At 44.3% G+C, this 24,264-nt stretch overlaps 1 protein-coding gene across 5 annotated transcripts in view; it reads right to left on the minus strand.

Moving 5' to 3' along the window:
• Positions 1-24,264, minus strand: part of Ascc1 (activating signal cointegrator 1 complex subunit 1) — an 87,985-nt gene that overhangs the window by 45,950 nt on the left and 17,771 nt on the right. For all 5 annotated transcript variants that reach the window (XR_007591303.1, XM_050140046.1, XM_050140034.1 and 2 more), the window contains one exon: positions 6,707-6,843. Coding sequence is in view for 4 of the 5 variants with exons in the window: in XM_050140046.1 (XP_049996003.1) it covers positions 6,707-6,843 (137 nt within the window). In the remaining variant the exon portion in view is untranslated. The remainder of the gene's footprint in view (positions 1-6,706; positions 6,844-24,264) is intronic.

The raw sequence follows: 24,264 nt of genomic DNA on the forward strand, positions 1-24,264 counted from the left end.
CCCAACCAACATTTATGGCCTTGCTTAGAAGTCTCCCTGGGGGCAGTGCTTAAGATAAAGTAGAACATTTCAAAACATCCCAGCTCACAGTAAGCCTGAAACCTAATCAGATATAGTATGTCTCCATTCCAAGTACTGATCAGGAAATTCAGTACTAATTAGGAATAGGAAGGTGGCCATTCTATTCTGTCCAAGTACATGCAAGACAATTTGTTTCAACAATCAACTTTATACTAACTGCACCACACACACTATTTTTTTTTAAGAGACACGGTTTCAATGGGCAGAGTAAGAACGCACTTTTAATCCCAGCACTTAAGAGGCAAAGGTAGGCAGATTTCTTTGAGCTGAAGGCTAGCCTGGTCTACATAGCAAGTCCTAGGTCAGTCAGAGTTACATGGTGAGACCCTGTCTCTAAAACAAAAACATAAAGAGAAAGGGTATTATCAAGTTGCCCAGGCTGACCCAATTTCTGGACTAAAACAATCTTCTTGCTTTAATCTTCCAGCTGGAACCAGAAGTATATGCTGTTCCCAGTTTTCCTTATGCTTTTAAAATTAACCCTGGTGAGTTGGTTTAGCAGGTGTACATGCAAGTCTAATGTCTTCAGTTTGATCCCTGGAACTCGTGTAAAAAAAGTCAGATGCACTGGCCTACATCTGTAATCCCAGCATTCTTATGGCAAGATGGGAGAGGGAAGCAGGAGAATCACCCAAAAGCTCCACTCACTGGCCCTGGCCTGAAGTACTGGCATAGCAGAAGCAACCCCAATAAGTCTGACCTCCACAAGCATGCCATGGGACACAAACCTCCACAGTCACACACACACACACACACACACACACACACACACACACACACAGAGTCATAAACAATAAAAAAGCTGAAAAAAAATTAAAAACTAACCCTGCATAGCTAGATCAGCACTACCATGTTTTAACTAGGTTATATTTAATGCCTCATGTAAGAGCCACGTGGACCTTTTTACCCCGTGCAGTTTGTTAGATATGCTGCTCCTCATCATTATATTAATATTGACATGATTAAATTTGCATGGACTAGGAGCCCAAACTCTCTCCTAAAACCCATCACACTGTGTTTTGTTGTCTTGTGAGACGGCTCACAAGAGTATGTGGCTCTGGATGCAGTCCACGCTGTCTTAGGAGTATGTAGCTCAGGCTGGCTTGAACCTGAGGCAAACTTACATCTCCCAAGAACCGACATTACAGGCGTGAGTCACTATGCAGACTGTTCTACTGGTTTTTATCAGATAATAACTAAGTTTCTCCCTCTCACTGTCTTTTCCTTGGTGCTGAGGACTTGAAATCCTTGGAATGAGATGGGGTAGCAAGAACAAGAGCTAGATCAATGCAACAGGCTCCCAAGCTTACTTATGAGCAGAAATGGAAGCACCTGCAAATTATCCGCAGATTTATCAAGAAAGAGATTAAAGAGCTTAAAAGAGAAATCCAATGGCTTGCCTGATAAATGTCTTTGTCTTGGTAGCTTAAAGGTGACCTCAGGTGCAATAATTAGAAATTAGCATCTGTCCACAGCTCAATTCTCTTCCCCAGCCCTTGTCCCTCTTAGGTTTACTTGTTGAAGCCCTCATCTGTGAGGGACTCTCAGGCTTTAGGAGACAGACGCTGGCACTGACAAGGGGCCAATGCTCTGTTTTTGTCCGACATCCCACAGAGAAAAGTCACAAGGGACACATTTGAGCATCAGAGTTTCCTCAGCATTGAATAATTCATTCAAAATCTACTGAGTTGAGTTGCATGAGCCTTAAGTTTAAGAATCTCAACAGATATCTGGGTTCAGGGTAGACAGCATCCTTTAGTGTCAAAGGACCTCCAGATCTCAACTCCCCACATCCTTCAAATACCCACACAGCACTACATTTTTATCAAATCCCCAAATAAGTCAAGTTTGTTTTAATATTCCAACTTGAAATGTCAGTACATTAAGCTATGGCACAGTCTACACGGGTCCTCTTAGTTCCAGTGTTTCCCTTTGCACATCTTATTTTGGGATCTTTACAGCAGAGCAGGCCCAGGTTAGAAATGCCATTACACACTGGCATACTTCCTAAGGGTACCACTGCCTTTTTTTTTTTTTACCACTTTTTCTGAGGGCAAAAGGTAAACCTAAGTGAAAAGCAAAAGACAATTTCCTCACCAGAGTTTAATGCGATTTTTTGAAGTGACATCTCATCATTAGGGGAAAGACTCTAGACACCTGACCCTCATCTGACACCGCAGAAGTGAGCTTGCACTGTAGATGTTTTAAACAAGTGCCCACAGCACAGAGGGGCAGGAGAAGAGGGCTGGGAGTACAGGGGAGGGGAGCTTGCTTTATTTGCCTTGCTGGTCTCCAATCTTCCCAGCTTTTTGAAAAGAGCATCTTCAAACATCTTTCTGCATGCACTGCAGATTTCTGGCAGGGCAAATTTGCCCTATTTCAAAAGCTTTGCTGAATCTGAAAAACTACAATTACCATTTCCATCCTGTCATGTCGGAGTCTTAGAACTATTAGGATTGTTCTTTATTCCCAGTGCACACTGATTCTGACAGGCTTCCAGGCTCCGGTTTGAACTAAACACACAAAAGGGATGAACTCGGCTAGGTCTGCCCATAGCTTAGGATTAAACCTCAGCGATGAAAACCTGTGACCTGATTTTCTTAAGGCAAGAAGAACAAATACTTCACTACATAATATTTTATCTAACTCTATTTTTTTTTCTTCTTAGCAGGATTATCCCACTGGCAGCCAGGAAAATGTAGATACTTTCAGTTTAGTTTAGCAAAAAAGAATTGAGAATATAATAAAGAGTAAGACCGTTAAATATATTTTTACAAAGAAAACTGCATCTATCTAATGATGAACACCAAACTATTTTGAGTTTTAAGTAAGATTTAAAAAAAAAAAAAACAGAAAAGGCAAAGGATGTCTGTGAGTTCAAGGCCAGCCTGTTCTACATAGTGAGTTCCAGGTTAGCCAGGGCTACATAGTGAGGCCCTGTTTCAAATAAATAAATAAATAAATAAATAAATAAATAAATAAATAAATAAATAAGGAAACAGATAACTGGCCCCTGAACAAAGCAATGTAGAGACTTATATGTAACACAGAGAAAACCTTCAGATCTTTTTGCCCTGTTCTGCCCAGTGAGTCAGGTGACCCATTTCCTTTTTTGGGGACAGGGTTTCTCTATGTAGCTCTGGCTGTCTGGAACTCACTCTTAGATGTTGGCCTCAAATTCAGACATCTGCCTGCCTCTGCCTCCAGAGGTGTACGCCACCACGCCCAGCTGTGTACGCCACCAGACCCATTTCTACAGAGCCATGTTAGAGTAGCACGGCACCTGTATATAATAAGGGGATTTTTAAATAAAGATGTGTGTGTGTGTGTGTGTGTGTGTGTGTGTGTGTGTGTGTGTGTGTGTGTAGAGGAAGCCCTGAGTAAACGAAGTCCTGAGTAAGTGTGTGCTATTGACATGTCAGGGACCCCAGTGTTTCAATGTCATGGTGAAAAAGCCTTCCCTGGGTGAGGCTGAGAGGGATGCTAAGCCTTCTTTTGGTCTGAATGCTGTGTGTAGAAAAGGACTACCGGGCCCCCTCTCCCCAGATGTTTATGGTCTGAAGACTGCTTCCTTATAGAGACTGCTCCTACCAAGACAGGCTAAGCCTGCTTCCTTGTTAAGTTGTACATAATAACCCTGCCTTCTTGTTTATTGGTATGTAATAACCCCTCTTCAGCTGTATGCAATACCTCACCATTTAACTACATATAATGAATGTGCTGAGCTTCAAGGTACTATGGCTTCTCCTCCAGGGAGCCCAGCCCACACAATCCCAGTTTTTCTGGATGCACAGATGTCATATTGTCTATCATTTCTTCATTTCCTCGCCATTCCCGGACAGGGTTCCCAGATTAAAGCTGTGCAAAGGTTCAGGACCTATCTCCCTGGAAGTCTCTAAAATCTAGTGAGTGAGTTAGTTTCCTAATTTCTCTTTATCCATCTTAAGGAAAAAGAGAGAAAGGGTACTTTTGGGTCCTGACTTCAAGATGACAAAACACAGAAGAAACAATGGCTGTGCCAAAAAACGTCATAGCCATCTCTTCGCAATGCATGCTCAAGGGCATTAAGAACTTGCTGATTCAGAACACTGTCGCGGCCACTGCATCAGGACACTTCCGAAGCAAGTGTCCCCCATGCTTTTGTGCTTCTCTATGCCAAGCTGTGTCACTCTGTGAGCTGTGCTATTCGTAGCAAGGTGGTTAGGGATTGATCTCACGAAGCCTGCAAGGACAGAATGCCCAACCTCAACTTAGACCTGCTGGTGCTACCTCACCACCCCCACAAACCCCACGAAAAGAGCTGGCTTCAAAGGAGGGAGAAAAACATCTGAGAAAGATAAAGTAGAGACTATAAAGAGAGAGGGAGAGAGGAGAGGAGGCTCTTTGAAGTGATGCTTCGATGTTAGATATATGTGTAAATTAAATTTTTACAGTTAAAAAAATAAGTAACAACTCAGCCTGGCCTGAGAGAGAACCTGAGTTGATTTTTTTTTGGGGGTGGGGGGTGGGGGTGGAGTCTCATTATGTAACTCTGGCTGGCCTGGAACTTGCTATATAAACCAGGCTAGTCTCAAACCTCGCCTCTTGAGTGCTGGGATAAAAGGAGTACACCACCATGCCTGGCTTGATATTCTTATTGACTAAAATAAAAAATATACATTTACTTCTTTATTGTTTTTACTTTCTTATTTGAGGGGAGTAGGACTGTTTGACTGTTCAAGACAAGGTCTCATGAAGCCCACACTTTCTTTCAACTAGCTTATGTAGTCAGGGATAACCTTGAACTCCTTATACCCACTCCATCCCCAACTCAACTCACAGACGTATGCCACCATACCACATTAGGCTGATCTTTGCATTCCTGAGGTAGAGTCTTGTGAGTGAGGTGGGCTCAGATTTAAGGTTTTCTGCCTGAGCCTCCTGTGTACTACATGTGTACATCATCACAGTCGCCTTCCTCTTCTTACTTTAACTTTAGCCAGGTGCAGTGGTTACGCCTATCATCCCGGTACTTAGGAAGCTAAGGCTGGATTTGCTTGAGCCTCAGAGTCTGAGACTATCCTAGGCAACATAAAATCCCAGCTACTCAAGAGGCTGAGGCAGGCAACTAAGGTATTACAGTAAGACCATATTATTTAAGTAAATAAAAGAAAACATGGACGAAGAGGAGGAGAGGGAGAAGAAACGGGAAAGGGGGGAGAAGGGAGGAGGGGAACATTACATCCTTTCCTAAGGGATGCTGCAGTTCTGTCTGAGCAACTGTGATAGGCCCTCTAAAAGAACCAGGTCCCACTATCTTTCACGTCTTGGTTAAGGGGCTTGACAATAGGGAATCAATCTGATTAGAGATGGATTCAATCAAGTCAGAGGCCTTAAAAGCCAACTGCTTGTTCCTACTGTGGTCACAGACAGAGGTGACAACTGAAGGTCAGAGAAATGCAATATTAAGAATTAATGTTGGGAAAAAGAAGCCATAATGTGGGAAATCTCTAAAAGCTGAACTTTAAAGGCAAGAAAAAAGATGTTTTTCCTTAAACACTACAAAGGATTACAGCTCTGCCCAGACTTTGACTTCAGTCCAGTGAAACCCATATATGTCTCCTGACAGACCGGTGAGATGGCTCAGCAGATAAAGGTACTGGCAGCCAAGTCTGAACCTGAGTTTGATCCCTGGAACTGCACGGCGGAAGGAAAGAAGTGACTTCTGCAAGCTGTCCTCAGACATCCACATGTGTGTCATGGCATGTGTATATATTCTCCTTATAAATAAACAAACGAATAAACAAACAACAAAATTCCCAGGTCATCCAGCTCTCTCATCTAAAAACAAGTCTGTGGTACTGAAGACCCCAGCCTAGGCTGCCCTCCCTTCCCTTTCCTGACCCACAGATGGCAAACCACAATGATTGTGTGTTGTCTGAAGCCACTGAAGTTGTAGTAATATGCTACTCTGGATCAAACAATGGGCTATTCTGCTTAAGAACAAAATTTGCCTATCAATTAGTACAATTTAAAAACTATAAATGCATGCTTTAAGTCAATTTTCAAACTTTCAGTTGATAGTCCAATGTTAAATACGACAAATGAACGAGTCAGCGCTGGAGAGATGACTCAGCAGTTAAGAACACTGTGCTTGGGGCTGGAGAGATGGCTCAGAGGTTAAGAGCACTGGCTGCTCTTCCAGAGGTCCTGAGTTCAATTCCCAGCAACCACATGGTGGCTCACAACCATCTATGAGATCTGGTGCCCTCTTCTGGCCGGCAGGCATACGTGCAGACAGAACATTGTATACATTAAAAAGAAAAGAAAAAAAAAAGAACACTGTGCTTGCAGAGGACCAAGCTTTGTCTCCTGGCACCTACATGGTGGCTCACAACCATCTGTCACTCCAGGTCCAGGGTCTCTGATACCTTCTGACTTCTGTAGGTACGAGGTACATACAAAGTGCACATACGCACACGTAAGCAAAACACTCACACCCATAAAACAGACAGATCTTACATATGCTTTAACAAGTGAGTCACGATCTGATTCCCATGTCACCTAGCGCCCTCAACTGAAAACAAGCCTGTGATAAGGAAGACCCCAGCATGGCTGCCTCCCTCCCGTGGCTGCCGTTACATACTTGATGAACTCCTCTTTACAACGCTGCAGGATCTCACACGTCTGCTGGATCTCTTGTTCACTTAAAAGCACCAACATTCCAATAGTTAGATGAAGCTTTTTGGGATTCTGAAAAATGGAGCTGTCAACCCCACGATCCTGTTGTTAGTAGAAGAGAAACAAGAAACTTAGCTCATATAGAAACAAATGGCAAGAATAATCATGGCAAAGCCAGTGTGGTAGAGCGCCCCTTTAATCCCAGCATTCAGGAGACATGTAAGCAGGTGTATCTCTGTACTACAAGACAGCATGGTCTACATAGGAAGTTCTGGGCCAGCTAGAGTTACATAGAGACTCATCTCAAAAACAAACAAAAATATATAACCAGGGTAAGTGGGTTTAACCTGTAATCTCAGCATTGAGAAGGCTGAGGCAGGAGGATCACTGCAAATGCTAGCACAGACTGACTACATAATGAAACATAACTCAAAAAGAATGGCTGGAGAGATGGCTTAGTGGTTAACAACACCTGGCTGCTCCTCCAGAAGACCCAGTTTCAATCCCCAGCATACACAACTTGCTCACACCAGCTATAACTCCAGTCCCAGGGGATCTAATACCCTCTTCTGGTCTCCATGGGCACTGAACACATGTGATACACAGCTATACATGCAGGCAAAACACCCATATATATAAATAAGTAAATAAAATGTTCAAACATATAGTAGTATATATACATTCATATATATTCCTATATAATCACATACACACAAGCTAGGCATGGGGAGGCAGAAACAGGCAGATCTCAATGAGTTCAAGGCCAACCTGGTCTACATAGCCAGGTCAGCCAAGGCTATAGAGTGAGACTGTCTCAAAACACAAAACAAAACCCAGAAATAAGTGGCATAAATATAACTGAGAACATGAAAATAAGCCCATATACACAGGGAATGTCTACAGACAGGAAGAGCAAAGGTAGAGCCTAATCATATTAACTTGAAATGGCTCAGTGACTTACACATAAAATTAAGCCACAAGCAGGGCAGTGGGTGTGCACATCATTAATCCCAGCACTCAGGAGGCAGAGGCAGGCTGATCTCTGCAAGTTTGAGGCCAGCCTGGTCTACACAGTGAGCTCCAGGACAGGTCCCAAAGTTACAGAGAAACCCTGTCTCAAAAAACCAAAAAAGTTAAGCCATAAATCTTTCAGAGGATAAATAAAATGAATTTCCTATGACCCCAAGTTTGGCAATGGGTTCTTAGATATGACAGTAAAAACATAAACAAAGAAACAGGTAAACAGAACTTAATCAAATCACCAATTTACTGCATTAGTAGTAAGGAAGAGAAAGAAAGACAAGCGTGGTGGTGTACCTGTAACCCAGTGCCGAGGAGGCTAAGGCAAGAGGATCATGAGTTCAACGCCAACCTAGGCTACATAGCGAGGCAAAAGAAGCAACGAAAGAAACAAAGGGGAGATGGAGAGAAAAGGAGAGGAGAGGGAAATAACAGAAAGAAGAGAGGGAAGAGGAGAGAAGGAGAAGCAAAGGGAGAAGAGGGGAAAAGGGGGAGAGAAGAGAGGCAGAGAGGGAGGGGAGGAGATAAGAAAAGAGAGGCAGAGGAAGGAGGAGAGAAGAGCAGAGAAGAAGGGGAGGGAGGAGAGAAGAGGGAGAGGGGAGCAAAGAAGAAGAGAAAGTGGAAGAAAGAGGAGAGTTTATAGAATGGGAGAGATATCTGCATTATTTGTTAAAGATAAAAATATCCAAAATATCTGGGTAGATGACTCAGAGGTTAAGAGCACAGCTTGCTCTTCCAGAGGTCCTGAGTCCAATTCTCAGCAACCACATGGTGGCTCACAACCATTTATAATGAGATCTGGCACTCTCTTCTGGTGACATACATGCAGACAGAATACTGTATATAAAACAAATAAACTTTTTTAAAAATCTAAAATATATAACTCTTGAAATAAAAAAAAAGTACAAACAATCTAACCTTTAAAATAGAGAAGACCGTTAGATAGTGGTGGCATACACCTTCAATTCCAGCACTCAGAAGGCAAAGGCAGGCAGGATCTCTGAATTCAAGGCCAGTCTGGTCTATAGAGCAAATTCCAGAACAGCCAAGGCTACACAGAGAAACCCTGTCTCAAAAATGAAAACAAAACAAAACATAAAAACGACAAGTTAAAAAAATAAGAGACGATTTAAATGGGTGTCTTCCCAAAGAGCTGTAATAACAATACACAAAGATCTTCAACATCATTAATAATTTAGGTAAATGAAGAGCGAGCCACAGTGAGGTACTGACTCTCAAAATAATGGAGAAGTAAAAAAAAAAAAAAGATACTGACAAGGTTGCCAGAAATTGCAACCTCAGACAATGCCAGGAAATTAAAATAGTTCAGTTCAGCCACTGTTAAAGTTAAAGACAGAATTACCATGTAACCAACACTGCGAAGTTAAAGACAGAATTACCATGTAACCAACACTTCTACTCCCAGGTACACGCCCAAGAAAATGAAAAAGGACCCAATCAGAAACATTCCTAAAAGTGCCACTCACATAACCAAGAGATGAAACTAGCCCAAATGTGTAAGAACAAATAAACAATAAACAAGCTACGGCAGCCCACCTGGAGAAGCAAGTAGCAGTGTAAACAGGAGCGAAGTGCCAACACGCTGCAATATGGATAAGCTCGGAAAACACAGTGTTGATTAGAGAAACCAAGGGCCATACAGTTTATTAGTCCATTTATATGAAGTATTCAGAGTATGGAGAACAGAATAAAATTAGAGGCTGCTGGGAATAAGGGTGATAGGGAGGAACTGTTAATAGGTATGAGATTTTCTTTTGGAAGAATAAAATGTTATAAAGCAATATACTGCTGATAGTTGTGCATTGTCAGTATAGTTAACACTACTGAACTGTTCCCTTTAAAATGCTTAATTTGATGGTATTAAGACAAGGATTTAGAGAAGGCTTTTGCTACAAAGCACTGACTCTTCACTTGGCCCTGGCACATGTCTAGTTAGGGGTTAAAGCAGGACAAACAGCCCACTGGTTCATGTTGCACCTGTTTCCTGTATGCTTGAAAACTTTGGGTCAGATTCTCGCTCAATTCTGCATGTTAATCACTTAAGGAATGTTCATCCAAAGCTGGTAATCCTCCTCTACCGTGGCTGAAGCCACCAAGGTAAGAGGAACAAAAGTATTTTTCAGAGCCGCTGAGACAATTGCAGATCCCTGCAATGGTAAAGTCTCCAGGCAAAGCCCTAAACCTGCCAGAACAGTGACACACACAGATCACTCCAAGATGAGTGAGAATAGTCATCTCAGGGAAATAAAATTGCCTGCCCAAGCAATAAAACTTCCCAGAGTCCAGGAGCCTGCGAGAACCAGACGCGGTTTGGCCAAGACTGTTTAGTTATGCACACCTCACGCCCTACCTAAGTTCTTCCCCTGAAACCTGTGAAGCTGAGGCTCCTGTTGGCACCTGCAAAGGCTGGCTGAGGAGGCTTGAGCCCGGTCTTCCCATGTAGTTACAGTGGATAAACTCTTTTTTGGCCTTTCATCATTACATTTTCTGGAGTGGCAGGACATGGCTTGTTGGGACGCCCAGAAGCCAGGCCTCTATAGCTGAAATCTCCTATGTTATGGGATTTTCACATATTGTGTAGGGACTTGGAGGCCACACTTGGTAGTAGGGCCCAAGCAGGTGGTCCTGGTTGTAATCACTTGTACCCTAAAGAAATAAACAGTAGCCTAATAGAACAACAATTCGCAGGAAAAAGAGAATGCAATGTTCTAAAGCTTTTTGTGGATGTATGTGTCTGAGTTCATGTGCACTGAATGTACACAGGTATCTGCACAGAGCAGAGGGTATCAGATTCCAGGGAACTGGAGTTGGAAGGATGTTGGATCCCTTAAGCTCAAGTTACAAGTGGTTGTGCACCATCTGATGTGAGTGCAGGGAACTGAACCCTGGGCTTCTGCACGAACAGTGCATTTTTAGTCACTGAGCCATCTCTCCAGCCCTAGCATACAATATTTTAAATGTAGGTTTAAGAAAGTCGAGGACACCAGAATACAGCCCACAGACATCAGCTAAACAGGAGCTCATAGGGGCGCACAGAGACTGAAGCATCAATCATGGGTCTGTGTTAGGTCCTCTGAATACATGCTACAGCTGTTTTGCTTGGGGTTTTGTGGAACTCTTAACAGTGGGAGTGGGGCTGTCTCTGACTCTTTTGCCTGCTCTCAGGACCCTTTTCCTCCTATTGGGTTGCCTTGCCCGGCCTTAATGAGGGTTTGTGCCTAGTCTTACTGCATCTTGCTATGCCATGTTCGGCTGAAGGAAAACAGAGGAGCAGTGGGATGGGGGACAGATGGGATGGGACTGAGAGGAGGAGAGGGGGGGAATGCTGTGGTCAGGATGTATTATAAGAGAGAAGAATACATAAAAAGAAAACAAAAGAATATTTTTTAAGCTAGGTGTAGTGGCACTTGTCTTTAATTCCTGAACTGGGGAGGTGAAGACAAAAAAATGAGGAGTTCAAGCCAGCCCAAGCTAAATGACATCCTTTTCCAAATATAAGAATATCTCTTTTTGAAGGACTACCATGGGGACCGAGGGTGGCAGATAGGACTCAACATGGCAAGAGGAAGAGGTTCAAGGTTCGGGACAAGAAGCTCCTGAATGACCTGAATGGAGCCGTGGAAGATGCCAAGATAGCGCGGCTGTTTAACATACATCACCAGCTCTGCGCTGGCAGCCTCCTGCATCATCCTCATCTTCATTTTCCTGCGGTACCCCCTCACCGACTACTGAGCCCAGCAGGCAGTGGCCTTGAAGACACAGCACTGAGACTGATGGTCACTGAGATTCAGGATGCCGAGAGTGTGGGGCAGAATGGGCTTCTACCAAGGCCCAGAGCCATGCATGGCAGCAAGGCCGCCAGAAGTTGAGTGCCCAAAGGAGCGGCACACTCCTCCCAGCCACCCTATCTGCCTCCTGCCCTGCCCTGTTGAATTAGGAGCGGCGGGGCTGTGTCCCCAGCACCCCGCCACCCGCATGGCTAGTTTATACCCAGAAATAATTACACGGAAACTGTATTCTTTCAAACACTGCCTGGCCTGGCTGGGTCCAGTTTCTTATTGGCTAGCTCTTACATATTGTTCTAACCCATTTCTAATATTCTGTGTAGCCCATGAGCTGGCTTACCAGAGAGGATCTTAACCTGCGTCTGTCTGGAGTGGGAGCATCATGGCGACTCCTCCTCAGCTTCTTTTTCCCAGCATTCTCCTCTGTCTACTCCGCCTACCTAATTTTCTGTCCTATGAGGGCCGAGGCAGTTTCTTTATTATTAACCAATGAAATCAACAGATAAGATACAAGACCCACCTCCATCACTGCCCTGTTGTCACTGGATCTCTGGGCTCCCTCTGTTGCTGCCTGGTTGCCAGTGACTTCCCTCCCTGACCCATGCACCCTACCCAAGCTCTTGCATCCCTCAGACCTGACACCCAGCAAGAAGGGCTTATGTGGGAGCTCCCAGAAGGGGAGCTGCCAGCACCTGGGACTCCCTCACTCCTGACCCCAACTTCTTCCAAGCTGTGATCCCTACTCCAAGCTCTTGTATCTGTGAACTTTCATTAAAACGTGTGCCCAGCTCAAAAAAAAAAAAATCTCTTTTTGGTCTGCCATCAACTTTGTCAATTTCATGGCAACTGATTCTCTTCTGAGCTCCCCAAAGAATAACTTTACCTGTGGCCTTCCCTCTGAAATAAGACTCTATAAATTGTAGCGGGCTTACAATGGGTGTGGTGAGACACAGCGCAACCGTAGAGCTTGGAAAGCTCAAGCAGGATGATTTTGAGTTTGGGGCCAACCTTCGTTATGCGGTAATCTCTAATCAGTATGGACTAGAAAATGAGACCCTGCCTCGAGCAAGATAAAACAAAGCCTATAGGGCTTTTTCTGTCTTAGCAGATACTGCAACATATCCAGATACAGACTTTGCATTAAACTAAATTCTGAGGGCTGAACATGAGGCTCAGTGGTACAGCGTTTGCTGAGCAAAGCTCTAGATTCCTCCCCAGAACTGCAAGCAAATAAGCTCTGCCAAGCACCAGGACGAGTGAACAGTGAGTGTGGGGGCAGCACGCGCCACATCCAGGTAGTCACCCGTCACTGGCTTTGGCTCTACACACCTCTTCATACCTCCGCCTCAGGGAAACACGTAAGACCAATATGCTTTCTGAGTTCTGAGCCCTTTTTTAATTAAAGCGCAACTCACTTCACATACAATTGGCTACTTTACCATGTAAAATTTGGTGCTATTTAGCATATTCATGTTGTGTAACCAATAGGCTCTCCTTACTTTCAATACCTTTTCATCTCCTCAAAACACTCCATATACATTAAGCAACCACTTCCTGTCCTTGAAGGTAAGCTCTAATGTGACTTCTGTCTCTTTGGATTTGCTTATGGACTTATCTAGTCTGCATAAAGCTCATAAAATAAATCATTCAAGGGCTGGAGAGATGGCTCAGCGGTTAAGAGCATTACCTGCTCTTCCAAAGGTCCTGAGTTCAATTCCCAGCAACCACATTGTGGCTCACAACCATCTACAGTGAGGTCTGGTGCCCTCTTCTGGCCTGTAGGCATATAAGCAATCAGAATACTGTATACATAATAAATAAATATTTTTTTTTAAAAGAAATCATTCAAAAGAAAACTTCAGTGACTGGCTTTCTTCATTTAGCATAATGTCTTCAAAGCTGACCATGTCCAGTGTATCATAAAGGCAATTTATACCACTAACTATAGGTAATTGTCATATTTCACTAACCTTATTCTGTAAATGAAAAACAAAAAATGAGACTCTCTTCTACGTAGGAGCCAAGCATGAGGAATTCTAGCTTTGAATTTTAAGATCCATAATTGGATCCCTCACCTAATAAGGCACCCAAAAGAAACACATTTACCACACACAGCTTGTACCCAGTTCTTGGTTTGCTAGCACACACTGCCTCATTTTTGCCTTGGAAACAGTAGTTAATAGATTACCCATTTTCTAGGTGTTAATGGAGCCTGAGCTATTTTTGTATCTGATGAAGGAGTTTTATTATTCTACCCATCAACCTGAATTGCCTCATTTAATTTAAGGAGGTGATTCTAAGGAACAAACAGCTTTAAAAGAGGGTGTGGTGACATTGCCTGCAGAGCTAGCACTCACTGGAGATGCTGAGGCAAGAGGGCTGTGAGTTTAAGGTCAGCCTGGCTTCACAGTAAAAATGTCTCAAAGTAAAAGCAACAATCATCTCTAAACTGTCAAGGAAGGCTAAGTGCAGGACACGCCACGCCAAGTGCTTTAACCCAGAGAGACACCTGCTATATTAGGAAAGGCATGTGATGCTCCCTTCGTGACTGCAGTGTGCACAACTCTACCACAAATATAATTGGGGACTCTCCCTAGTAACAAGTCAGGCATTTCCTACAAACATTTGCAACCAACCCCAATTTCAAGGGAGAAAGAAACAGGAGGATCGCTGAGATTTACTTTTAGCCTAGCAAAGAATCAAGTGCCAGGTTCAGAAAAAGATCCTGTTTCAGGCCAGGAAGTGGTGGCTCACTCCTTTAATCCCAGCAATTGGGAGGCAGAGGCAGGCGGATCTCAGTGAGTTCAACACTGGCCTGGCCTACAAAGCAAATTCCAGGTCTGTTACACAGAGAAATCCTGTCTCGGAAAACCAGAAAGAAAAGAAAAAAGGTCCCGTTCAGAGGCACAGATTCTGAAGAGGCATAGGCAGAGAGGATGCAAAGGGACACCCAACACCCTCTTTAGGACTCCACATGAATGCACGTGCACACACAGACACAGACACGCATATATTCACCAATAAATAAAAATGAATCTTCAAAAACCTTAGAGAAGCATCCCATTGGGTAGACAAAAGGCAGATACTATGTGCACCTACACAAACACACAAACCCACTCCCAAATAGACAATGGCGTGCAATTGTACTCATTAAAATAAGAGGAGGAGTATGAAGATGCGAGAACCACCCCTGACCACCCGGCACCCCCACATTCAGGGCGTACATGCCACCACGTCAAAGAGGATGCTAGAGGAGAGAACCCAGGGCAATGACAACCTGCAAAGTTGTCTGTAAACCTGCTCCCCAAACCAGAACCAAGCCTGGAATGCCCTGCAAAGAAATGGAGCAGAAAGCCAGAGGGAAAGGGGGAAAAACAGATGCTAGCAAGATGTGAACAGCCCTACTGACAATGGAGATGAAAAAGCAGACCAGGCACAGGAGGATAAAAATGTCAGAAAACTAATAGTGCGTGCATGCGTGCATGTGTGTGTGTGTATGTGTGTGTACACATCTGACTATTTTTATCAAGTGTTATAAAAATGCATAATTTTGTTTTACTTTTTTTTAAAGCTATGTTGATAGCACATGTAACATTTAGTTATATTTAGGGGGAAGGAGCATGTGTCACTAACAGAATGCTTCCCAGCTGGATTGATACTGAGAAAACATCTTTCCGTTGGCTTTCAGACTCCTCTTGGCTCCCAGGAGGATTTCCCTGTCCCTGATAAATGAAGCCACCTAAGCAGAAACCTTGTGGGAAGGGAAAATTCAAACTTTATGCACTCCTATCCATCCCCACTCCTTTAAAACAAGAAACCCTGTGGTGGTTTAAACAGGAACGGTCCCCACAGACTTATGTGTTTGAATACTTGGCCCATAGGGAGTAGCACTACTAGGAGATGTGGCCTTGTTAGAGGAAGTGTGTCACTGGAGACAGGCTTTGAGATCTCATGTACGCTCAAGCCATGCCCAGTGTGGGCACAGCTGCTTCTGCTGCCTGAGGATCAAGATGTAGAAATCTTAGCTTCTTCAGCACCATGTCTGCCTACACACTGCCATGAAGATAATGGACTAAACCTCTGAAGTGTAAGCCAGACCCAACTAAATGACGTCCTTGTAAGAGTTGCCACGGTCATGGTGTCTCGTCACAGCAATAGAAACCCTAACTAAGACAACCACATTGGGACCTGATCACCCAAAACTGATGTTACCAGTATGTTGGGTGATCTGAACTTGGCAGTGACATCATTGAGGAGGTGTCCCTGAAAAGAACAGTGGTTCCTTTCCCAGACCTTTGGACTTCAGGGTAGTAGTTTTACTCATACCTCATAACTGAAAGCCACAATCAGCTCATGAAAAGCTCCTAAACAACATCATTAATGTGAACTGTCAACTGTCCCTCTGACTCTCCCTATTCGGATCAGAGCATCAGATAATAAAGTAAGATCACAGGTTTTATCCAGTGGTTCTCGGATTTTGATAGTCCATACTGTATAGACTGATGACATGACCACTCCGCGGTATAGTTAGGGGAAGGGCTTTATTGTAGATATGAGAGAGAGAACAGCCAGAGGCATCTGGAAGAGTCCAGAGCAGAGAGAGAAAGTAGTAGACTGAACATGACCAGCAGGTTGGACCTGGCCAGTGCTATCTGTGAGAGAGGGGAGCATAGCAGGGGCAGAGAATAGAGAAAACATAGTCAGAGAAGCAGGAGCAGGGCACAGAGAGCAGCCAACATTATCAAGAATAGCAGGATAATAAGAAGAATGCGTAGCTAGGGGCTGGGAATGCTGTGAGCTGGAAGGAGTTTAGGGTAGAGGCGGAAGTGAGAAGGGCAGGATACAAGCATGGATTTGAAATGTGTAACAGGTACTTGTGATGTTGAGGGAGTCTGGAGAGCAGCGTGGGTTTTGGCAGTGTTGATACTTGCCACAGGCAGTCATATGCCCCTCTGACAGAGGAAAGAGAAATTACTCCTTCTGGTAGATAAGAACCAGTTTCACAAGTTGCTGAGGAATGCTGACTTTTATCTAATGGACAGAAATCCCCCTAGAGTTCAGGTTGAGCTCACTGAACTATCTTTTCAAGTTTCAGGAACTGGAGTTTCCTTTTAACCTAAACACACACATAAAGAAGTTTCAAGTTTGACAGTTGTACACTGTAAACCACTGTCTGTCCATTCCTGAGTGATTTAAATACCCTGGTTGCATATGGAAAGTCAAACACAATTTGACTTGGGGAAAGAAAGGGGTGGAGGGAGGCAGAAACTGATGTAAGAGAGCTGGCTTCTGGAGAAAGGGAACTGAGGAGGTGGTGGCTCTAGCAAGGGGAGGGTCAGGCCTCTGCAAAGGGCAGCAACAAATAGCCTGCCCTCCAGCCTTCTCACCTTTCTCCAGTCTCCTCCCTGGCAAGAGCAACACCCATTCCAGCAACACAGGGCATCACTGTTGTGCTTAAAACAAAGGGGAAAGTTAAAACTGTGAGGTCAGGGGCACTGAGGAAGATAAGTAAGATTTATATATGGGTAGAGACCCAAGCTAAACAGATAAAAAAGACTGGGCTCTGAGAAAAACAAAGCCGGCCTCAGTGGGCTCTAAGCCAGCTCCCACCATGCCCTATCTACCCGCAAAGGAGCATACAAATGCACCAGTATCCTTCCACTTCCCCCAGAAAATGGCCCAGCTTTATGAGCAGGTTCACCTTTTCACATATCCCTGCATCTAGTTGTAGCCAACTATAATGGCAGCTTCTAAAACAGACCATTCTAGGACTAAGGAGGATACTATATGCAGCCTCTGGTAATGGAACTTTGTTTCTGCCTACTAGCCTGCTAAAAATAAAACCTGCCTGACGATCACTCTACTGGTACCTGGTATGAATTTTTCTCCTTCAAGAGCTCAAGAGCCAAGATTTTTGCCAAACTGGGATGGAAGGGAATCCAAGAGGAGGTATAGTCTCCCTGCCCACAAAAGCACCAGCCGTCTGGCAGTCACATGTCGCCCCAGGATCTTGGCAGAGTTCAGGGCTGGAGGCTCTTCCCTGGGGAAGCTTCTGTCCATCCATACATTTCATTCCATTTCTTCTATCTTTGGGGGGGGGGGTGCACTCAGGCAGCAGCTCTGCGCCGGGGACAGGGGAGGGCACCTACGGTTGTTTGTAGTATCATTGCAAGTATCTCTCAGTGATGTCCATGGGTGATCCCCAGGCCCCATCCCTGTGTCAGACTAGTTTCCATAGAGATAGGATACTGAGTCCCTTGAGACTAGAACTGCCAGCATGAGAATCCTTCAGTCACACATAGCCTCTGCCCAGGTTGGCAGCAGCGCCACTGATGCCCTGTATTTCCATTCCATTCTGGCTATGCCAGTGTGTCTTACAGAATCTCAGGTCATTAACGACAAACAGATTTTTGTTGTTATAAACTGAGAAAAACAAATGCCAATTAAAACTATACTGAATACTTCCTCTCACCCATCAAGTGACAGTTCAAAAGCCCGACCACACACGTGTAGGACAGTCTGTGGGGACGTGAGTGCTTCCACGGTGCGAGTGAAACGCAAACGCCCTATAACCCAGCACTTGGGGGCAAAGACAGCAGGATCAAGAGTTCAGTGGCAGCCTGGATGCCCAGGCTTGGAAAAGTGGGGGGGGGGGAGGTCAAGGTTTTAGACTGAAATGTATCAGCCCCACCCAGTCCACCCCCATCCTTGTGTCAAAATGTTCACTCCCAGTGGAACTGTGTTTAGAGAAGGGGCCTTGAAGCAGAGAAAATGAACTCATGTCACTGGGTGGAGTTCAAATCCAATACAGCTGGTATCCTTATACAAGAAAGGAAAATAAGGAAGACACAGAGAGAAAGTCATCTGCCATCTAGTAAGACATTGTGCCAGGTTCAGCTCTGCTCGCACCTGGGTTTTCATCGTCCAGATTCCACAGCTGTGAGAAAAGAAAGCTCTCTGTCTGCGTCTGCTGTGCACCTGTGACACTGGCCCAAGCAGAGCAATACACCCAGGGATTCTAGTCCTGGAAATGGATACTTAAAACATAGTTTTTGCTTGTTTGGGTGGTTTTGGTTTATTGAGAAAGGGTTTCTCTGTGTAAATAGTCCTGGCATTTGCTAGATCAGGCTGGCCTTGAACTCAGAGATCCACCTGCCTCTGCCTCTCAAGTGCTGGGATTACAGGTGTGTGCCACCACACCTGGCATGATTCTTTATATAGTTTTGACTTTTGGAAGTATCTTGATGGCATACATATTAAAAAACAAATTAACAAGAATTTAAAAGGGAAAAAAACTAAAGCTGAAGATGAATGAAAGGGGCCAGGGGTGCACCTCAGTAGTATAATGTATCCTTAACATGCACCAAACTGTAGCTTGTCTCACAACAACAACACATACTGGGGTGGGGGAAAATGAACACAAGTTCACACCAACTAAAAAATACATATCTTTTTTTATTACACTTTTGGGTGGGGTTGAGGGAAGATTTACAAATTTTGAATACTTTTTCTCTTATCTTTTTTGAGACAGGGCTTCAGGACAGTCCAGGCTGCCTGAGACTATGCAGCCCAGCGTTCAGTAGTATTGTTGTCGTCATCCCACATAACCCAGCCCAGCCTCCCCCACTCAAGCCCACAAGGATGGGCAAGACTACCAGGGGCTGATACCTCTGGAAAAAAAAAAAAAAGAAATCCTCCCCTTCCTGTTCATTTTTAAAAATTTTACTTATTATTTAAGTTATTACAGTCTCTCTGTGTATGTATATACATATATGCACACATGTTCAAGCCACAGCACACATGTAGGGGAGTCAGAGGGAAACCTCTGGGAAACCAGCTGTTTCCTTCCACCATGTGGGCTCCAGGGCTTGAACTCGATTTGGCAGACTTGACAGCATGTGCCCTGACCCACTGAGCCATCTCAACAGCCCCATTACATTGTTTTCATCAAATACTGTGTCATGGCAACAAAAGCCAACCGACTAACCTCACCTTCCCCTCTAAGAGACCACCCCTTTATCAGCTCAGGTTTACTTGCTAAGCAAACACTGACTACTGGGAAACTAAATAGATGAAGTGAAGAGAGCATAGAACAGTGGAATATCTCAAGGTTACACGAACCCAAGTCTTTAGGGGATTCTGAGTCATGAGGTCATCCTGTCTTTAACTCTACTGGAAATCCATAAAAGACTTACTGGGAAGTCTTTTAATGAGCAGAGAAACATCAAATTTTACCCTGCTTAACACTGTTGTCTACCAAAATAAATATACAAATAAATTAAAATAACCCAACCATATTTTTACAGAATTGTCCAAATTAAATATACGATCAAACAACCTTAAAGACAGTGGTATAAATCTCTAGGGCCATTGCTTCTCTTTGCTCGGAATATATACTCCTACCTCAAGTCTGTTCATTGAAACAAATCAAGACCAACATCAAGTCCTTTACTCCAGGGCTTAATTATGCCGGGCTCTGCTCCAAGTCTGCCATTATTTGGAGCTGGAACTGTTCTGCTCCATTAGGTTGGCCACCCAGGCTGGCGCCTGACAATTCTAACGGTATTGACCTTCCACCCAAGAGAGGCAAGCAGAGGGTGAAGTAACAGGAATTTCCTGGGGCAGTTTTGTCTGGATGACAATATGGCAAAGTCACATCTCTGAGCCTCAGTTTCTTTATGTATTAAGCAGAGTCTCACAAAGCAAATCTTCTGTTAAGGCTGAGTCGGGTTCAGAGCCCCAGGCCACAGCCTTAACTCTGCCCGCAGCTGCTGCTGTAGTTTACCACTGGCCGTCACACCATCGTCACAGGGTTTCACTGACTTCACTTTATCTTTTAGATCCTAGGAACTGACTTTAAGGTCTCTCACAAGCTAGGCAACTGTTCAACCACTGAACTATATCCCCGGGCCTTTTTTATTTTGAGGCAGAATCTTGCTAAATTACTCAGGCTGTCCTTCAGTCCACACACAGTCCTGCTAGGCCGTGCACTTGCCACCATCCTGCCTCAGCATTGCAAGTCATTCAGACGACAGGTGCGCAGATCACACCTCAGGCCCATCTCATTTTTCGTGTAGCACTCCAGGAAATGCTGGCAATGTAACTCTCAAGCTGGCAAGCTTGGGGGAAAGGCCTGAAAAGGGTACAATGGATTAGCCCCGCCTCTCCATGGGGCATTCTTTCTTAACATTCAAATCACACAAGCCATTCCCCAGGTGCATCAGGGACAGAGCCAGCAAGCAGGCAGGAAACCTCTCTTCAGACAGGGGCCTGCAAGGCCATGCTCATTACAAGATGACTAAGGAATGAACTCAGGAGAATCTGAACACTGTTCTACCTTGACAGTAGATGCTGACTATCAGGGACAAAAGCAAATCATCAAATCACACATGTCCACCATGTGCTAGCAGCTCCAGGAGTTACAAAGGCTTGTGCCTTGGTCCACAATATCGTCTCAGGTTCTAACTCCACTGTTAGCAGCCCACTGTTGCCAGACAAGTCATGTCACTTTCCTAAGCTTCACCTTCCCCTTCTATAAAATAGGAGAGATCTCTACCTTACCGCTAAGTCAAAGGTCCTATACCCTATTTCACACGGAACCCATAACTAAGAACCTGCTAAGAAATCAGGCATCTGTGAAGGCCTCACCAATTCACTTCCTGGTGCTCTGTGCAAATGAAAAGGGAAACATGGAGGCTGTCCTTCTGCTCACGGGTATTATTCTATGGCAAAATCCCATCGAAGCACTTCTGGGCAAACGATAGAAACTTCACTAACATGTGAAGTTATCCAAATAAGGCGGAGTTATGAGTGTTTGGCTCTGCAACCAGACAAACCAGACTCAGGTTCTAACTCTGCCCGCTATCAGCAGCGTGGCACCGAGGTGCTCTGAAACCAGACGACACCTCCGTCTCAGGTCATTTATATGGAGTCTCTGGCACACAGCAGCATGGAACAAGCACAGGCTGCCTTCTGTGAATAGGAAACACTACACAAGCCATCTACGTCCTCTGTTCTAGCAGCGCTGGGAGCTAAAGGAGGCTCTGCTGAGTCATTCCCTTTATTCCTTTAGAGTGTTCGGGAAAAATGACTTTCATTTGAGAGCCTCTATGTGTTATTAATGAAATAACCTTGTTAAGTCGTATACACTGATTCTTCTGGCTTATAAATTCTCTCTATTCAGACACAATGAAAAAGTAAATCAATTCTTATAACGAAAGAACAGCCAAGCAGCAGCCTTCATGCGGCCTTTCCCGTGCACTGTTTACATTTGCTCCCGCTACAGAGAAGCCTCTTCCTTCCTCACTTAGCTTCTGTGAGAGCCATTACGACAAGCTTATGTTCCTCAGGGCTTAACTGTGTCTCCAGAAGCTGCTTACAAGCACTGGTGAGCAATGATTCTAGAGCCAACACCAATTCCCAAAGTCAGACACTGATGATGAGTGACAGGGCAGCCTGGTCCAGGGCAGATCTCAGCTTCTGCTTTGCTTCTCCTCCCATACACTCCCTTCAGCAGAGCCAGGGAGCAGTAGGCCACCGAACTACACTCCCAGCCCCTTAGTAGCCACCTGAGGCCACTCTTTCCCTCACCTCTACCCTTTTAACCACAGGACTAGCACAAGTCCTATTTGCTGTATTAATTTGATAAGGCACCACCTGACATGTACCACTATCTACAAGCCATAGTTCGCTCTAAAATGAAGGCATTTACTCGTCCCATCAACAATGTGACTCCAGTACTATCTCCACTTTGGAGAAAGCCTATGAAACATCGCTGGAATATATCCACACATACTGCAAACCCTAGCTTCCTTCAAGAGCCTGTATTAACTGGCTCCTGACTGGTACTGAACTCTTAGTTCTCACGGCATCCTCCATACCACCTTCACAATTATTTTTCTACGATGCCAAATTCACCACACTAGTTCTTTACAGGAGAAATACAAACTAAAATGCTTCAGAACCTGAAAGCTACTTATCTGTCCCTTTGGACCCTACATCATTCCTGCCTATGCATTTTCCAGTCTCAAGAAACTTCATCCTCCCCTTACACCTCAAAAGGGCCAAATCTTCTCCAGATTGGCCTGGCAGAAACCCCGCCCTCCCTTCAAAATTCTGTGTCACTGACCTTCGCAAGCCTTCTCTGATTGCTACAGAATGCCCCTTTGGATGCCCACTAAAAGTCTATTTCCCCCCAGTAGGGTGTGGGATCTTTAAGGGCAGAGTCCACTATTACTATGAAATGCAGATTTACAATGCGGTATGTCTATAATGCACGCGGTAAGCATTTAATAGAGTCTATGAACTGAAACACAGCTTCAACTGCCGCCCTCCGTCCAAACTGTGACATATGTGACAGCTGCAAGGACCTCCCTTTCCCACTTTCCTAAGCAACATCTTCTTATAGATGGACATCATCATTCTAAATCATCTCATAAAATAACTGCAAATTTTCCAACCTCCCTAATATATAAAGAATTCTAAATTATATGTTAAAGTTTTCATATATAATTTTCTTCTTCAGTGAATAACCCAACTAGAAAAAAATAATAACCCTAACTGGGGGAGTAGTAGGAGAACCCAGACACAAGAGCCATTTCAGCCCAACGGCAGCTTCAAACAGTATGAAAATCGTGTCTCGGGAGCTATAACCGACTCAGGTTATCTAGGCAGCCTGAAAACTCCCTGGTTGCTGCAGGCAGATCTATAAGCCTTCAGAATGCTCCACCACACACAGTCTGAATTACTGTTTTTCATTACTGATGTGCTTTCTACCAGACCCTGCTGTGAGATCAAGTGGAATTACAGCGGCATCACTGGCTGCCGATGACTGAGAGACACACAGGGTTGTAATATACTTCTTCAACTTCCAGACAGTAAGACATTTACGAATCATAATGTGAGCAAGGACTGAAAAAATAAGGTGCCGTTTACCTGCAGATCACAGAGATGAAAAATGCCTTATCGATGTCTGTGAGCAGCTAAATCCCACATTAAAAACTCGGGCTTAGGGAGCTGAAGTACAGGGACCATGGCGATAATGTCTATAGTCAAAATAACATTTCTTATATAACTGAGAGTACAAAGGAGGTAATTTCAGGAAACACTTTGCTAAAAGTAAATTTCACTTCCTTGGAGAGTGAAGGGTGAGGTCAAGGACAAGCATGTCAAACAAAGAGACAGAAGAGGCCACTTATTTTAAAGGAAGTAGTTCAAGGAAGGGTGATGAAAGGACAGAAAGAGGCTTCTGAAGCTCAGAATGGTAGCACAGGCCTATTATTCCAGGACTCAGGAGGTGGAGTCAGGAGGAGCATGAGTTCATGATTATCCTCAGCTGTGTATCAAGCTCAAGCCCAGCCTGAGCTTCATGAGAACCTTAGTATGAATATATTTCCTAACAGATCCTCTGCTGAGATATTAAGGCAAAAATGAAGTCATATGGATGGTCTCCAACCTGCTATCTGAGCCCACGAGAGAGATAATTAGGACCCAGAAGCACAAAGGGTGAGGATGACGGAAGACGGCCATCTACAAACCCAAGAGATTGGTTTTGAAGAAGTCGATCCCACCAACTTATTTAGTTCAGATTTCCACGCTCCAGTTCTGGAGAAATGAATTGGTGTTGTGTAAGCCCTCCAGGCTTTAGTGCTTTGTTCTTGTAGCCCTCCACAATAATACAATGTCAACAAACAAAAAT

Source organism: Alexandromys fortis, unplaced genomic scaffold, assembly GCF_014885135.2.
Source record: "Alexandromys fortis isolate MF-2015 unplaced genomic scaffold, M_Fortis_MF-2015_v1.1 scaffold_9, whole genome shotgun sequence".
Lineage (NCBI taxonomy): Eukaryota > Metazoa > Chordata > Mammalia > Rodentia > Cricetidae > Alexandromys > Alexandromys fortis.